This window comes from Elephantulus edwardii, unplaced genomic scaffold, assembly GCF_000299155.1.
Source record: "Elephantulus edwardii isolate Elephantulus edwardi_28Jun2011 unplaced genomic scaffold, EleEdw1.0 scaffold00043, whole genome shotgun sequence".
NCBI classification, from domain to species: Eukaryota; Metazoa; Chordata; class Mammalia; order Macroscelidea; family Macroscelididae; genus Elephantulus; species Elephantulus edwardii.
Window position 1 is genome coordinate 12,643,643 of NW_006399793.1, and position 18,539 is coordinate 12,662,181.

Below are 18,539 nucleotides of genomic sequence, written 5' to 3' on the forward strand. Positions count from 1 at the left end.
AGAAAAGAATGTTTAGGTTTTTTATATTCTCTTCTTATAGAGTACATGAACTATTTCAGCTTCAGAATTTTATTCTGAGTACAGACAGACAGTCCCCAGGTTACAAATATAAGAGATCTGGATTTGTTCCTAAGTGTACTTTTAAGTTCTGTAGGTTGTTGGAGTTTGTAGGTAAACCAGAACAACTGTCTACAGTTCTTAGCTAGCCTTACTTACAGCTGGAAAAGGCTGGGAGCTGGGATTTTTTCCAAAGATTCAAAAGCTGTACATGTAACAAGTGAAGGTGATTGTAATGAAGACATGATTGGTTTGTTTCAAATAGAAGGCAAATTTACATAATACTAAATAAAGGGAGGTACAAGTTGAGTTTTCCATAAATTGGATATTCATAGCTGAGGGACAAGCTGTACTTAAACTGGAACAAACAGGAGTATATGAAGATTATAAACATACCTCTCCCAAAGCCTCATATCTTTTCTGGTTCCATCTGTGTAAATCTTCGCGATAGTTAAAAACAAACGGTTCCCCAGTTTTTATGTGTCTTAACTGCCCCTCTAGAAAATTAAAAAAAAAAAAAAATCAATTATTATGATGCAAATTACATTTCTAATAATATTGAAAGTACATCAATTAATGTCAGATACAAATTTAAAATAACTCTGAAATGTCATCTTTTAATGAAAAAAATTATTTTTTAGCATTTTTTTCTTCATATGTAAATATGATGTTGTTGTTGCTGTAATGTGTCATCAAGTCACTTGCAACTCATAGTGACCCCTATGTACAAGAGCTCTGAACCCTGTGCTATCCTGTGCCAACCTTACTGTTTCTAACACATCTACTCACACTACCCTAGTCATTGAATCAATCCATCTCATCAAAGGTCTTCCTCTCTTGTGCTGCTCCTCCATCCTCACAAGCATGATGTCCCTCTCCAAGGATTGGTCCCTGTTGCAACATACCCAAAGTATGTTAGAAGAACCTTCAGAATCCTTGCCTCCAAGGAGCAGCCTGGTCTCACCCTCTCTAGGATGAAACTGTTTGTTCTCCTTACTGTCCATGGTATATTCAATACTCTTCTCCAGCAAAACAGCTGAAAGGCATCAATTCTCCTATCATTTCTAGTCAACATCCAGCCTTCTTATTATGCATAGCAAGTAATTGCAAAGACTATGGAATGGATCAGGTATACCTTAGTCTCCAGACTGACATCACTCCTCTTTAATACTCTGAAGAGGTCCCTGACAGCAGACTTTCCCAATGCAATTGGATGTAAATATGATACAGGTATAGAAATTGTATAAAAGAAGGGTTCTTGAAATTTTTTTATTCCAAAAGCTATGCTTCTTACTCTTCATCTCTCAAAAACTCACTGTTCCTATAGGACACAGAAAACTGTCCCACCTAGTCTCTGAGGATACAACTCTTCACAAAAACAAACTGCCTCATCTTGTCTGTTATGGGACAACTGGTAGAAATATTGGTAAGCAGCCCAACATTTAATCCACTATGGCACCTGAGCTCCTTTCATCTTTCTAATCTAAAGAAAATTATTATCTGAGGGCCGTTTCTGTGTAAGGATCTATTCCCATAAGCGTGGTCCCCATCCTTATGAAATATAAAAGAGGTGAAGCACTAATGGTGGGTGCAGATATAAGGAGAGGTTAACTTTCAGAAAGCTAAATACTAATGAAGCAAGTCAGTAATTTTAAAGCAGCAAAAGGCAACTTATATAGACAATAAAATCTAGAATGAATTTTTAAAAATGAGAAATCTCTTTGGATTACAGTGGCTTTGCAAGTTTTGGGGGAGACTGCTCAAATAGTCCTAGAAATATGGTTAGGATCTCAAATGGGAATTAGTAAGAACTAGCATACAGGCTCTGAATGTCAAATTAGACTCACCATCTTTACTAACAATAACTAAAATTTACTACTCATTTCAAAGGTACAAATAATCAAGGCACAGAAAAAAGCAAGAAGTCTTGAGACACATTCCCAAATTTCTAAGTAGAAACCACACCCACTGATGAGCATTTTGGGGACAAAATAATTCCATTTTATATACACAGTTAAATTGTTATTATGATAGTTTTCAGAGAAACATACTTCATATATCCACATATTATAGGTTTGCTTTTTGTGAAGAAATGTTAAACTTGGGACATTCTGATCAGGCAAGAACTCTTCTCTCAGCAAGTAACAGTATACATTTACTAAAACTTCAATTATAAAAAGTTCACAAAAAGAATGGCCCAGGCTAGGTACAGCTTTCTTTCCCCAGTATTCTTTTGGTCATTAGAAGAGCAATACTCCACACACCAACTCTTACAACTCTTTTCCTCCCCTGACAAAATAAACAAAAAAAAAAAAAAAATGGACAGAAAATTCAAACAATAGTAAACACTGCCTTTTGATGGAAACAAAGAGATGATGGAGTCAAACAGTTTAAAACTGAAGGACAGATTGGGATCTAGTCACAGCAGAAGGCCCACAATGGCAAATTACTGGATTTAGACCTTATCCTAAATGCAGTGGAAGCACAAGAAAGGTGTTGGAAGTTATAATCAAGTTTGGTCAAAGTAATATTATGTTAACTAGAAAGAGTATGAAAGCAGAGAAGAAAGCCAAAAAAAGTGATAGTACTGAACCTGACCTAGGAAATATATTGTACAAGAGTTACATCATTATAAATTTGAAATATAAGTTCTTGAAAACACTAATTTAACACTGACCTTTTAGAGATTTATTACTGAAACTCGGTTTCTTTTCTATTTCAAATCCTCACCTCTTGGAAAATTTATCAACCATTCATCTTTCTTTGAAAGGTAAACTGTATGATGCTAAAAAGATCCTTAAAGGTGACATTCTCTCACCAAATTGCAAGCATCTTTGCCTGATGCTGTTAGTTTATAAAAGAGAATGTGCAGGGTACTTTAAAAAAAAAAAAGAATAATAAGTGTGAGCGAGGGTGTGTATAAATGTGAGGGTGTGTGGGCATCAAAGGGCTCAAATGCATGCAAGGGTGCATGCATGTACAAAAGTATGTAAGTACCGTATATGCCAAGGTGTAAGCACACAAAGGGGTGTGGGGGGTGTGTATGTATATCTGTAGATACATTTTGTGAGAAAGACACATCAAAGTATATTGTTACCTTTTTTTCCTTGAATAAATATTCAAGAAAAATGTAGGCTTTGTAAAAACTGAGGTCTTCTACCTATAAAGCAAATATTCTCTGAATAACCCATCTGAGCAATTGTGGTTGTTGCTGTGTACTGTCGAGTCAAAGCGACCTTAACTGACCATCCAGTAGGTTTTCACAGGCTTTAGTCACAAGGGCATATTGTTCATCCTTCCCCGGAGGAGCAGCTGGCAGACTTCAAAAGAATTCTTTCTGCGCTCTTTTTGGCATCACATATATTACAATTAGAACAATACCGAGAAGATTAGCATGGCCCCTACACAAGGATGAAATGCAAGTTAATGAAACATTCCATATTTTTGTTGTTGTCGTTGCAGCAAGGCTTTTGACAAAATGTGACACTCTTCTTGATTAACACTCAGCAAATAGGAATACAAGGAAATTTCCTCAACATAGTGAAAAGGATATACGGATGCCCAGTTTCACTGTTCCTCTTCAATACTATATTGGAAATACTGACAAGGCAGTATGACAAAATAAGAGGCATCCAGATTGACAAAGAGTTGGTAAAACAGTTGCTATATGCATACAGTGTGTAATATTGTACTCAGAAAACCCCAAGGATTCAACAACAACAACAAAAACACTCTTAAATCTAGTAGACAAATTTAGTGTAGTGTAAGGATATAAGACCAATATACAAAAATCAGTGAGATTCCTCTATAATAACAAAGGAGACCAAGAAAAGGAAAATAAGAAAGCAATACCGTTTACAACAGCCAAGCCCAAATTGAGATACTTGAGAGTAAACCCAATTAAAAACACACAAGACCTTTAAGAAAACTACAAAACACTACTGAAACAGTGAGACTGAAATAAATGGAATAAATAAACGGAAATATGCTCCTGTTCATGGATAGGAAGATTCAACATTGTGAAAATTACAGTCTTACCAAAAGCAATCTACCTGTTCAAAAAAGTAATAATACAAACCACCAAAAGACTCTGAATAAGCAACGTACTTCTGAAAACAAAAACGAAATGAGTAGTATTTCTTGATCTCAAAATCTACTACAAAGCTGTGATAACCAAAACAGAATGGTACTGGTACAATGACAGAAACATAGACCAGTGCAACAGTACCGAAAACCCAGAACTAAACTCACCTATCTTACAGTAAGTCTAGAGCCTAAGGTGCACATGATCCAGTCCATGGGCTTTGCAATTACTTGCTATGCATCAGCGAGCTAGACAATAACTAAGGATGACAAAAAAATGCAGTGATGCCTTTCAGTTGTGGTGCTAGAGAAGTGTCTTAAACATACCATGGACTGCCAAAAAAAACAAAACAAAACAAAAAAAAAAACAAATAGGTCTGTCTTAGAGAGGGTGAAACCAAGTTAACTCCTTGGAGACTAGGATTTTGAAGCTCCGTCTCACATAATTTGGGCACGTAGCCAGGGGGGACAGGTCCTTGAAGAAGTACATAATGCTAGGAAGGGTGAAGTGACACAGCACAGAAGAGGAAGAACCCAAATGAGATAGATTGATACAGTATCTGGGGCAAAGGGGTTAGGTGTATCAGAATCAGTGAGACTGGCCCAGGACAGGGCAGGCTTCAGAACTGCTGTCTGTAGGGGTACTGAGTCGAAGGAGACTCAATGGCACATAACAACAACATCTTACAGTCATCTGATGTTCAACATTGAAACAAAACCAACCAAATGGAGAAATGACAACCTCTTCAACAAAAAATGCCGGTGAAACTGGACTTCTATCTGCAGAAAGTTAAGCAGGACAAGGATCTCACACCATAGACAAAAATCAACACAAGATGGATCAGAGGCCTAGGAATAAAGCCCAAAGCCAAAAAGTTCAAAAAAGACAAAATGGGAACAAACTTAGAAGGCTTAGCCTTTGGTATAAAAGGAGCTCTGATGGCCTAAGTGGTAAGAATAGACTGACTGCCAAATACAACCAAAAATGTACAACCAGGAGAGGTTAGCATCAATGAATGGGACCTTCTAAAGATAAAGTCCCTGTGTACATCAAAAACTTTTCTCAATAGGGTAAAAAAAAAAAACCAAACCCAAAACACCCCTACTTACAGGGGGAAAAAACAAAAACATTTGGCAATGCCATCTCAGACAAGGGTCTCATAACTGAAGTCTACAGAATCCTACAGAACCTATACCAAAAAAATGGCTGGTAACCCAATTACAAAATGGGCAAAAGTCATTGAAAGATTTTTCACAGAAGACATTCAGATGCAACCCAATTACAAAATGAGCAAAAGGCATCAAAAGATTTTTCACAGAAGAAGACATTCAGATGCCCAACAGACACATGAAGAGATGCTCAAAATCACAGGCAATAAGAGAGATGAAAATCAAAACCACATGTGATACCACAGTGAGATCTCACCACAATAGCAGTGATAAAGTTTAATAGTTCAGCAAGCAATAAATGCTATAGAACATGTGGAGACATTGGAACTCTCATACACGGTTGGTGGGGCTATAAAATGGTATAACCAGTATGGAAGGCAGTTTGGCATTTAAAAAACAAAACAAACCTGAAGACTGAAATTCCATATGTCCCAGCTATTCCACTACTAGGAATATACTTTGAGGAAAGCAGAACTAAGATACAAATGGAAATTTGCACACTGATGTTCACAGCAGCATTAATCACAAAAGCAAGAAAATAGAAATGGCCAAAATGTCCACCAACAAAAGAATGGACTGTGAAATTGTGGTACAATCCCACAATGGAATACTATACGGCACTCAGTAGCAATGATTTTGAAAAATATCATAATGTATGATATTTTGCCCATCACTCTTTCTCAATATGCAGTATGAAGTAACCTGAGTTGCTCTGATGCTGAACCTTGTGCCACTGAGGTATCAAATACCAGAATGGTTTCCCAATGTGGACAGTGTTTGGTGGAGCTCCCAGATGTAAAATGGGTTTGGAAGCAGGAGTGGCATGCACTTCCTAAACCACATGCTTCTGGAAACTCTATGAACTTGGTGAAATGACGACAGTTATGGAAAGACATTATGTCTTTTGTTCATAGAGTCGCTATAAGTCGTACTTGACTTGGCAATCAACAAGATCAATATGTATTAAAATGATGATAATAATAAATATTTTCCATAGCCTTGATAGGGATGTATACATGATAAATTACCAATGACTAAGCCCTACTAAGATGGTGGTGTGAGTGCAGGAATCATGGCAAGCTTTTGGAGTCGACTGCTTTTCCGGGCATGTGTTTGTTACGTGCAGGTTTGCTCTGTCCCCAGGAGCGAGGCTAGCCAGCCTGGGCCTAGGGTTTGAACCAGGAGGCGACCTTAAGCCAAAAGGGCCCTCGGGCCAGGTTCAAATTGTTTTCCTGTCAAACGTTCTTCTAGGTGGTATAGCACTGGTCTGTGCGTTGCTGTACAGAGGTAACTCGTGGTTGCTGTGATGCTGAAGATTGTGACAGTGATGTGCCAATCGTGGTAACAGGTACCCATGGTGGACAGTGTTGGCTGGAGCTTCCCAAATAAATCAAGCCTGGAAGCAGGAGCGGCATCCACTTCCAAAATGGCTTGCCTCCGGAAACTCTATGTATGAACAGTGCTCAGGCCTTTCGTTCGTAGGGTCGCTATGAGTCGTCTACGACTCGAAGGCACCAAACAACAAACAAACAATGAGAGGTTACTGAATGATCTCAGTCTCATAAAGACAAATACCGAGTAAGATCATTATTGTAAAAATAGAAGCATTAGTACTAAGATGTATACAAAGGTCCAAAGGAGGAAGTAGAAGAAGAAGGGGGCCGGGAATAATTCTTGAGGTCACAGAGTTATGCGAGCAGAGTGAGGGACTGAAGGAATTAGAAAAGATCCAGTGAGGTAACGATGGGCATGGCTAAATAGTGATTTATTTTATAACACACAATGTATGAGAATAATATCACAAAACACAATACAAAACACAATGTATACAAATTTTACATGCAAAAAAATGTTGTTGTTGTTGTTGTTGTTGTTGTTATGTGCTGTCGAGTCACTTGCAACTCATAGCAAACAAATATAAAATAAAAATAATTATTTTAAAGGAAGAGGGCAATGTTAGTCCTAGTACATTTGAACTGTTAATTTAAATAAAAAGAAAGTTTTAAAAAAATATTATGTAATGGAAATTTTACTATCCTTTTATTTTTAAAAAAGGTATGTAAGTTAAGACCACAAAAAACATAGTTTCTAACATCTCCATTTGAATATTCACTAACATTCTTGTGCACAGGGATATCACTCTAAGTTCTAACACCTCTGAGAATGTAAAGGGATATCAACTAACATGACAACGACAGATCACTAATTCAGAAATACGGACAATAACAGCTGAAATTCTATGTCACCTGTAATAACTCTGTCCTTCAAGCATAACTGTATGTTATTAATCCAATGGATCAAAATTCTTTGTTCCAGAAACATCCTTGCAATCTAAGACGCTCTTCCAAATTCCAAGTGCAAAGTCCATTTTATTCAGAATTTGATAAATATAAAACAGGATAGTGCCTTAAAAATCAAGATATCGTGACTTTTACATTGTTGTTATTGTTATGTGCCATTGAGTCATTTGTGACTCATAGCGACCCTATGTACAAGAGCCCTAAACGCCGTTCTATCCTGTGCCAAACTCGCTGTCTCAGACACATTCATTCCCACCACTCCACTCACAGAATTGATCCATCTCATCGAGGGTCTTCCTCTCCTGCGCCGTTCCTCCACTCTCCCAAACATGATGTTCCTCTCCAAGGACCAGTCCCTCCATGCAACATGCCCAAAGTATGTCAGACGAAGCTTCAGAATCCTTGACTGCAGGGAACATTCCATCTTCACCATCTCCAGGACAAACCTGTTCGTTCTCCTAGCAGTCCATGGTATATTCAACAATCTTCTCCAGTACCACAACTCAAAAGCATCAATTCTCTTTTCTATCATCCCTATTTACTGTCCAACTCTCCGATGCATAGCACGTAATTGCAAAGACTATAGCCTGGATCTGGGGTACCTTATTCTCCAGCCTGACGTCATAGCACTTCAGTACTCTTGAGAGGTCCCTCACAGCTGACTTTCCCAATGCAATTCGTCTCCTGATTTCCTGGCTGCTGTTAACAAGAGTGTTGACTGTGGAGCCACGCAAACTAAATCAGTTAACTATCTCAATTTCTTCACCATCCATACTGATGCTGCCAATTGACCCAGTGGTTAGAATCTTTGTTTTCCTGATATTGAACTTCAATCTATATTGAAGGCTGCAGTCCTTGACCTTCTGCAGCAAGTGCTTCAGGTCCTCCTCAGTTTCAGCAAGCAGGGTTGTGTCATCTGCATAACACAGGTTGTTGACGATTCTTCCAACAATCCTGATGTCACATTCCTCCTTATACAGCTCAGCATCTCAGATGATCTGTTCTGCATACAGAATGAAAAGGTATGGAGACAAAATACATCCCTGAAGGACCCCTTTCTTGATTTTGAACCATGTAGCGTCTCCTTGCTCTGTTCTGATGACTGCCTCTTGGTCCAAGTATAGGTGTCGCATTAGCACTTTCAAATGTTCTGGAATTCCCATTCTTCTCAGAGTCAGCCATAGCTTGTTGTGATCCACACCGTCAAAAGCCTTTGCATAGTCAATGAAGCACAGATACACATTCTTCTGGTATTCTCTGCTTTCTGCCAAGATCCAATTACAATAACTTTCATAAAAATAAAAGGTTATCTTTTAATTATTTTATTTTTTATCCATAAATTTATGTTTACTCCCTTAATTGATGTTATTACAATTTTAAGCTCATGAAACATTACGTATGTCAACAACCAAAAAAAAAATCAAAATCTTATTTCTAAAAACAATTGTATTCAGAGTCTGTGTACTTTATTGACCTTCAATGAGATAGACTGACGTAATGACTACAACAATGAGAATGGAATAGGATGGGACTCAGTTCAGTTCAATCTGTTCTCATAGTCACAGGTAATTACTGCCAGCTAATTTAAAGAATATGTGAAATAACAACATCTTTCCATATAATTTAATTAGGAGGCCAAATTAGATACCAAGGAGTGTAATACACAAGGCTGAAATATATAAACTGAATGAAATTCACACCCCTTAGTTTATGTGGCTTGAGAGAAAGTGAAACTTGGTTTTCTAACTTGGGTGAAGAATTTGACCATGCAAAGATAAGTTATCAATTTTGAAACAAGATGAACAAAACACTGTAGCTGGTCAAAAGAAACAAAACAAACAGCATCTGTCTGAGAATTCTGTTAGTACTATCATATACTTACTTTCATTAAAAGCATATTCAAATCCTTCCAGAGTATCAGGAAAATCAAGAGGTGGTTCATCTTTTTTCATTAGTTCATCCAAATCTATCCTAGACAATAAATCTAAAAAAAATTAATATAAATTTAATTACAATAATTTTCATAGAAATAAAAAGTAATCTTTTAATTATTTTGTGTTTTATCCATAAATTTATGTTTACTCCCTTAATTGATATGTTATTACAATTTTAAGCTCATGAAACATTACATACATCAACAACCAAAAAATAAAAATAAAAATCTTATTTCTAAAAACAACTGTATTCAGAGTCTGTGTACTTTATTGACCTTCAATGAGATAGACTGACGTAATGACTACAACAATGAGAATGCAATAAGATCGGGCTCAGTTCAGTTCAACCTGTTCTCATGGTTTTGATGAGTTGTAGTCAAAGTCAACTCAATGGCACCTGATGTTGTTGCTATATACCTTCAAGTCACCTGCAAGTAATAGTGACATTACATACAACATCTCTAGACTCTGCCCGATCTTGAGCCAACTTCATTGTCTCCGACATGTATACCCCATTACCCTAGTTACAAAGTCAATCAATCTGCCTTCCTCTCTTGCCCTGTCCCTCCACACTTCCAAGCATGACATCTTTCTCCAAGTGTGGGAGACAGAGCTTCAAAATCCTAGTCTCCAAGGAGCAGCTTGGTTCCACCGTCACCAGAATATATTCTCTTAACAGTCTATAGTATGTTCAACACTCTTCTGAAGCTCCACAACTCAAAGGCATTGATTTTTCTTCTATCATCCTAGTAACTGTTCAGCTCTCTGATGTGTAGCAAGTAAATCCAAAGACCCCTGTTTGGATAAGCGCACCTTAGTCTCTAGACTGACACTGCTGTTCTTCAGTACTCTGCAGAAGTTCCTGAGAGCAGATTTTCCCAATGCTTCGCCTCACTTGCTCGGGCATGTTGCTAGGAGGGCCTATTCCTTGGGGAGGGCCATGATGCTCACAAAGGCAGGGAGTGAGGAGAGAAGAGGAAGACCCTAGATTAAGTGAATTGATACAGTGACTGTCACAATGAGATCTAATGTGTCAGGAAGTGTGGACACGGCACAGAATAAAACGGGGTTCAGATATATTGCTTATTAAAGGGTCATTATGAGTCCATACTCAACTCAGTAACACCTTACAAAAAAAATATAGCTACAGAAGTTTCAGAATTTAATATGAATTTTTAAAGATCATTCACCACTGAATTAAAAATTCATTCACCATTGTTTAAAGATTCTCACCACGTGCCAACTGGCAGCACCATGAGAGATGGAGAAGAGACTGAGGCTGTTAACAATTACAGCTTGCTCAGCTCCACATCAACATTTTTGGCACCAGCAGTCAGGAAACCTAAGGACAATTGCACTGGGAAAATCTGCTGTCAGGAACCTCTCCAGAGAAGCAACAATGTCAGTCTAGAGACTAAGGTGTGCCTGATACAAGCCATGGTCTTTGCATTCATTGCTATGAATCAGAGAGCTGGACAATGACTAAGGATGATAGAAGAAGAACTGATGCCTTTGAGTTGTGATGCTGGAGAATAGTCTTGAACATACCGTGGACGATGAAGAAAACAATTAAGTCTGTCTCGGAGAATGAGAAATGAAGTTTCTCCTTGGAGGCAAGGATTTTAAAGCTCCATCTCACTTTCTTTGGGTACACAGCCAGGAGGGACAGGTCCTTGGAGAAGGACATCAAGCTTGGAACTGTGGAGGGACAGTGCAGGAGAGGAAGAACCTGGATGAAATGGATTGATACAGGAACTGGGGCAATGGGGTAGGTGTGTCAGAGTCAGAGAGACTGGCTCAGGATAGGACAAGCTTCAGAACTGTTGTAGACAGGGTCGTTATGAATCGCAGACAATTCAATGGCACATTATAATAACAACACAGATCATTAAACCACACATATAAATGTATTTTATTGACAGTGAAAACACTTTTGAGTATACGGATCATAATGAATTATGGATAACATTATTAAGAATGGAAATTCAGGACACTTAAATGTATTCCTATGGATCCTATACAAAGACTGTTTAAAAAGAACAAAGGGATACTGTGTGGTTTAAAATCAGGGTTGAATCTTCTCACCATACCTATTCAATGTATTCTAAGCAAATAATCTGAGAAGATGAACTATATGAGGAAGAATGTGGCATCAAGAATGAAGATTTATCAGCAGCCTCAATATACAGATGGCACAACCTTGAGAAAATAAAGACCTGAAGAAATTATTTATGAAGTTCAAAGACTACAGCTTTCAGTATAAATTACACCTCAAAATAAAAGAAAGCCCATCACACATGGACCAATACACAACATCAAGATAAATTTAAACCTGCACTGTACACGGATTTCTCTTTTACTTGGATCTATAATCAAGACCCATGGAGGCAGCAGTCAAACAGCACACTACAAAAAAGGCAATCCAGCTGCCAAGGGGCTTTTCAAAGTGTTAAACAAGATGTCGGTTTAAAAACTAAAGTGTATCTGACTCAACTCAGGAGCCATTATCAACTATTTCATAAACACGTGAAAGCCAGACAATGAATAAGGAGAAATGAAGGATGATGTCTTTAAAGTGGGATGCTGATGAAGAATACTGAATATAGCATAAATTGTTAAAAGGAAAAATAGATATGTTTTAGATAAAGTACAACCACAGAGCGTCTTAGAAGAAGGGATGGTGACTCTTGCAGCAGGTACTTGGGCATGTTATGAGGTGCCAGTCCCTAAAGAAAGGCACCAAGTTTCGAAATGTAGAGAGTCCATGAAAAAGAGAAGACTTTCAACAAGATGGACTGACATGGTGACTGCAACAAGGAGTTTAAAGCACAGCAGAGATTGTGAGATTGATGCAGGACCAGTCAGTTTCATTTGGTTATACACAGGGTTGCAATGAGTTTCTGTTATTCAAGGCACCTAATAATAACAACTCTTTATGGATGTTGAATATCTATATTATGGTATTACAGTACTATGTTCAGGGGAAATTATAATATTAGAATAACGCATAATAACTGGAAAAACTAATTAACACAAAGCTCTTTTGATTCCTCACATATTCTGATTCCATATAATTTAAAAATCTATCAAGTATTTTTAGACTGTATTTTCTTTTGGAATAATTTTCTATTTACAGAAAATTAGAAAGATCGTACTATATCTTCCTATATGCCCCTTATCCTATTCATCTCTAAAAGATCTTTTGGAAGGCTGGACTTTGTGATAAAGAATGTGGCATTTGAATCGAAGGAAGATTCATCAACAACCTGCCTTATATAGATGGCACAACCTTGCTTGCCAAAACTGACGAGGGCTGCAAGTATTTGCTGCAGAAAGTCAAAGACTCAACATCAAGAAAACAAAGGCCCTCACCACTGAGCCAAAAGGCAGTATTGGGATAGGTGGAGAAACACTAAAGTTGATAAAATTTCATGTTACTCTGATCCACTCTCCACACTGTCATCAAGTTAATTTGGATTCTATAAGGTTCCCATGGTGGTAAATCTTAATGGGAGTAGATTACCTCACCTTCTTTCCAAAGTGAAGCTGGTGGGTTCAACCTACCAATTCATCAGTTTGCAGTCAAATACACAAATTTTCACTCTCCCAAGTTTCCTTGGAATCCTATGAGGTAACTGTACTCTGTCCTATAAGGTGGCTATGATTCAGAATAAATAACAGTGAGTTCTGGTTTAGGGGATTACCCATGAAAAGTACAATATCAAACATAAAAAAAACTATAAGAGATTAACAGTAAATTAAATTACAAAAGATCAGTAAGCTATCAAAAACAGCTAAAGAATTAGCTGAGAAACAGCAAAATAAGGTGCAAAGAGAAAAGCTTTTTGAAAAATAAACAGAACATCACTGAGCAGAGAGACAAAATTAAGTGAGCTAACAGGAGACACTGCATGCTTCAAAACTGGGAAGAGTGTCCGCCAGCGATGTATTCTGTCTCCATACCTTTTCAATCTGTATGCAGAACAGATCATCTGAGACGCTGGGCTGTATGAGGAGGAATGTGGCATCAGGATTGGAGGAAGATTCATCAACAACCTAAGTTATGCAGATGACACAACTCTGCTTGCTGAAACTGAGGAGGACCTGGCACTTGCTGCAGAGGGTCAAAGACTGCACTTGCTGCAGAGGGTCAAAGATTGCAGCCTTCAATATGGATTGAAGCTCAACATCAATAAAACAAAGATTCTCACCACTGGGCCAATTGGCAGCATCAGTATGGATGGTTGAGATAGTTAACAGTTTTAGTTTGCTTGGCTCCACAGTCAACAATCTTGGTACCAGCAGCCAGGAAATCAAGATATGAATTGCATTGGAAAAGTCAGCTGTGAGGGAACTCTCAAGAGTACTGAAGAACAGGGAGCTCTGGTGGTCTAGTGGCAAGAAACTACACTGTAATACCAGAGGCGCACGGTTCAAATCTACTAGATGCTTTCCTGGAGAAGGAGGGACAATCTCCTATACCGGTCAGATCCAATTTGATGGTACACACACAAAATAATAAAATAAAATGAAATTAATAAAAGAGTACTGAAGAGCAACGACATCAGGCTGGAGACTACGGTGCACCTGATCTGGGCTATAGTCTTGGCAGCTGCATGCTCTGCATCGGAGAGCTGGGCAGTGACTAGGGATAATAGAAAGAGAATTGATGAATTTGAGCTGTGGTGCTAGAAAAGAGTATTGAATATACCATGGACTGCTAGGAGAACAAACAGGTTTGTCCTGGAGAGGGTGAAGCCAGGCTGCTCCTTGGAGTCAAGGATTCTGAAGCTTCATCTGACATACTTTGGGCATGTTGCAAGGAGAGACTGGTCCGTGGAGAGGGACGTCATGTTTGGGAGGGTGAAGGGACAGCACAGGAGAGGAAGACCCTTGATGTGATGGATCAATTCAGTGATTGGGATAGTGGGATTAGGTGTGTTGGAGATAATGAGGTTGGCACAGGATAGAGCAGGGTTTAGGGCTCTTGTACATAGGATCACTATGAGTCGCAGGTGACTTGATGACACATAACAACAATTTTTTAAAATGAGCTGGTCAAAAGGAAACTATTATTAGGGACAGGGGAGAATGGAGAGAAAGAAAACACTATCACTGGTTGCCACAAATTCAAGTAGAATAAATTTTACAAATACCAAAAAATAAACTGTATATCATAATTCAATCACTTAAAACAAGTGATAAAGACAAAATTTCAGAAGTAGAAGAAAGTATATTGATGAGAATGAATGAAATTTTCTAAAAGTTATGTTAACTAGGAGAATATGACACTTATTTCAATTTTTAAAAAATGTTGGGGAGCCTAATCAACAACCTACTATTTTACACAAAGCAAATCTCTCTTTTTAATAATAGTTTTTCAGATACACAAAAGTTGAAAGTACTCATCACTAGAAAACTTGCACAATAGAAGTTGATTAAGAAGTATTTCAGGTTGAAGTTTCAGGTAGACACTGATAACCAGATATAAATATACATTGACACTAGAAACGAAAAAATGTCAAGAAAAGGAAATGTATTAATAAAGATGCATATTTCTTACTGTTTAGTATCTATAACAGGTAATAATGAAAACATCTGCTATCACTATAGACTTTGCAGTCTTCAAAATAAAAATTAATACAATCATACATAATTTAAGGGAGTTCTGGTGGCCTAGTGGCAAGAAGCTGAGCTGCAGTTCCACAGGTAGGCCGTTCGAGGCAACAAGCTGTTCTGAGTGAGAAATATGGGCAGTCTCCTCCTCTGCAAATAACTGCCTCTGATAAGCTGCCGGAGGGTCAGCTACGGGTCAGTTATGACTTGATGTTACATAACAACAATGACAACAAACATAAATAAATTCAACAAATTACATAAAATGTTTCAAGTCTTCAAAAACTACATCCTAGCTAAACTTATTTAATATAAAATAGGCAATCTGAATAGTATTTTAACTATATAAAAATGAATCTGTCATTATAAAAGCTTTCCAGAAAGAATATCCAAAGTCAGCATCATTTTACTGGATATAACAAACACATGAAATATAATTTTCATCAATACTACAGAATATTAAAGAGGGAACACTTCCCAATTCATCTCTGGAGGCCAATGTTATTGTTATCAAAGCCAAACAAAAGACATTTAAAAAAAAAAAAAAAAGGAAAAACCAACCAAACTTTTTTTAAAAAAATAGGCAAATGCCTCTCATAAATTTTGCAATTTTTTAAAAATTCTCAACAAAATAATAAATATCACACCAAGAATTATATAAAACACACACCACAAAAAAGTAGAATTTAAGCCAACCATACAAAGCTGGTATAATCTTTTCCTTTAAAAAAATCAAGTATTTCAATCAACTATACAAAGAATCAGCAATAATCTTATCAATTGATATAGGAAAAGTATGTGAGAAAATTAAACACTCATTCATGATCAACAACCCTTCTATAAAGAAGGACAAGTGGGAAACATTTTAACTCAGTAAATAGTATCTACAAAAAAATCTACAATTACTATCACATTTAATAGTGGGAAATAATATCTTTCCCCAATGATAAGAAAAAATTATCCACTCACCATTTTTATTTAGCTTAGTACTGTCTCAACCAGTCAACAAAACGAGGAAATAAAAGGCATAAATTAAACTACACAATTTATAGATGATATAAATGTCTACTTATAAAATTTTAAGGAACCTAAAAGAAGAGAGAAAATTTTTTAAATCTCCTAGCAAGATTGTAGGATACAAAGTTGTTATGTGCCATCGAGTCGCTTGAGACTCATAGCGACCCTATGTACAAGAGCCCTAAACGTCGCTCTATCCTGTGCCAACCTCGCTTTCTCAAACACACTCATTCCCACGACTGAACTCAGAATCGATCGATCTCACCAAGGGTCTTCCTATCCTGTGCTGTCCCTCCACTCTCCCAAACATGATGTCCTTCTCCAAGTACCAGTCCCAAAGTATGTCAGACGTGCAATGTGCCCAAAGTATGTCAGACGAACCTTCAGAATCCTTGACTCCAAGGTGCATTCCAGCTTCACTCTCTCCAAGACAAACCTGTTTGTTCTCCTAGCAGTCCATAGTATATTCAACACTCTTCTCCAGCACTGCAGCTCAAAGGCATCAATTCTCTTTCTATCATCCGTATTCACTGTCCAACTCTCTGATGCATAGCACGTAATTGCAAAGACCATAGCCTGGATCAGGCACACCTTAGTCTCCAGCCTGACGTCGTTGCTCTTCAGTACTCTTGAGAGGTCCCTCACAGCTGACTTTCCCAATGCAATTCGTCTCCTGATTTCCTGGCTGCTGTTACCAAGAGTGTTGACCGTGGAACCAAGTAAACTAAAACTGTCAACTATCTCAACCTCTTCACCATCCATACTGATGCTGCCAATTGGCCCAGTGGTAAGAATCTTTGTTTTCCTGATGTTGAGCTTCAATCCATATTGAAGGCTGCAGTCCTTGACCTTCCGCAGCAAATGCTTCAGGTCCTCCTCAGTTTCAGCAAGCAGAGTTGTGTCATCTGCATAACTCAGGTTGTTGATGAATCTTCCTCCAATCCTGATGCCACATTCCTCCTCATACAGCCCGGCATCTCGGATGATCTGTTCTGCATACAGATTGAAAAGTTATGGAGTACATCCCTGAAGGACCTCTTTCTTGATTTTGAACCATCCAGCATCTCCCTGCTCTGTTCTGATGACTGCCTCTTGGTCCAAGTATAGGTTTTACATTAGCACAATCAAATGTTCTGGGAATCCCATTCTTCTCAGAGTCAGCCATAGCTTGCTGTGATCCACACAGTCAAAAGCCTTTGCATAGTCACTGAAGCAGAGATAGACATTCTTCTGGTATTCCCTGCTTTCTGCCAAGATCCATCAAACATTAGCTATTATATCCCTAGTACCACAACCTCTTCTAAATCCAGCCTGCACATCTGGCAGTTCTCTGTTGACATATGGTTCCAAACGTTTTTGGATAATTTTCAGCAGAATCTTGCTTGCATATTGTATCAATGATATTGTTCGATAATTTCCACACTTTGTTGGGTCACCTTTCTTTGGGATGGGAACAAATATTGATCTTCCAGTCAACTGGCCAGCTGGCTGTTCTTCAGATTCCCTGGCACAACTTAGTGAGCACATCCAGGGCAGCATCTGTTTGTTGAAATAAATCAATTGGTATGCCATCCATCAACTCTAGAGCCTTGTTTTTTGCCAATTCCTTCAGAGCAACTTGAACTTCCTCCTTCATCACCATAGGCTCTTGCTTATATGTTATTTCATGAAATTCCTCTGTGTCAGCCAATTCCTTCTGATACAGTGACTCTGTGTACTCCTTCCATCTTCTTTTGATACTTCTTGGATCATTCAACATTCTACCCAAACTATCTTTATTTCCATAAGCATAAACATTAAAAATAAGGCTCCAAACATACCATAATTTGCAACATCACAAAAAATAAGAAACTCTTAAAAACCTCATTATTGTTAAGTCAGAATTAACCAATACCTCACTCTCTAGCAGGTTTTCAGAGGCTGTAAATCACACAGGAGGAGACTGCCCATCTTTCTACCTCAGAACAACTAGTGAATTTAAATTCCTATCTGATAGCTGCCAGGGAGCACAACTCCTTACCTACTAGGTCACTAGAGCGCTGTGAAGTACTACTTAGGTATAAATCTACTAATATATATAGACAAAAACTTACATGATAAAAATGATAAAGCACTAATGAAAAAAGTAAAAACAAAAATCTAAATTAAGAAGTAATCCTAGGTTCTCAGTATTAATTCCCCACACAGTAAAGACGGTAATTCTGAATTAAATGATGATTAATATAATAGTTATTTTCCAAAAGTCTCAAAAATCTCATCTAGATATAAACAAGTTTAGAGTAAAATTTATATGGAAAGGCAAAATATCTAGAAAGGCTGAAACAATTTGGGGGGAAATGGAATAATTCTACTAAATGTTTGT

At 37.7% G+C, this 18,539-nt stretch overlaps 1 protein-coding gene across 3 annotated transcripts in view; it reads right to left on the reverse strand.

The window, feature by feature from the left end:
- Positions 1–18,539, reverse strand: part of FAM172A (family with sequence similarity 172, member A) — a 651,833-nt gene that overhangs the window by 536,782 nt on the left and 96,512 nt on the right. For all 3 annotated transcript variants that reach the window (XM_006885364.1, XM_006885363.1, XM_006885362.1), the window contains 2 exons: positions 9,493–9,594; positions 454–554 (listed from right to left, as the gene is read on the reverse strand). In XM_006885364.1, coding sequence (XP_006885426.1) covers positions 454–554; positions 9,493–9,562 — 171 coding nt within the window. In that variant the 5' untranslated portion in view covers positions 9,563–9,594. The remainder of the gene's footprint in view (positions 1–453; positions 555–9,492; positions 9,595–18,539) is intronic.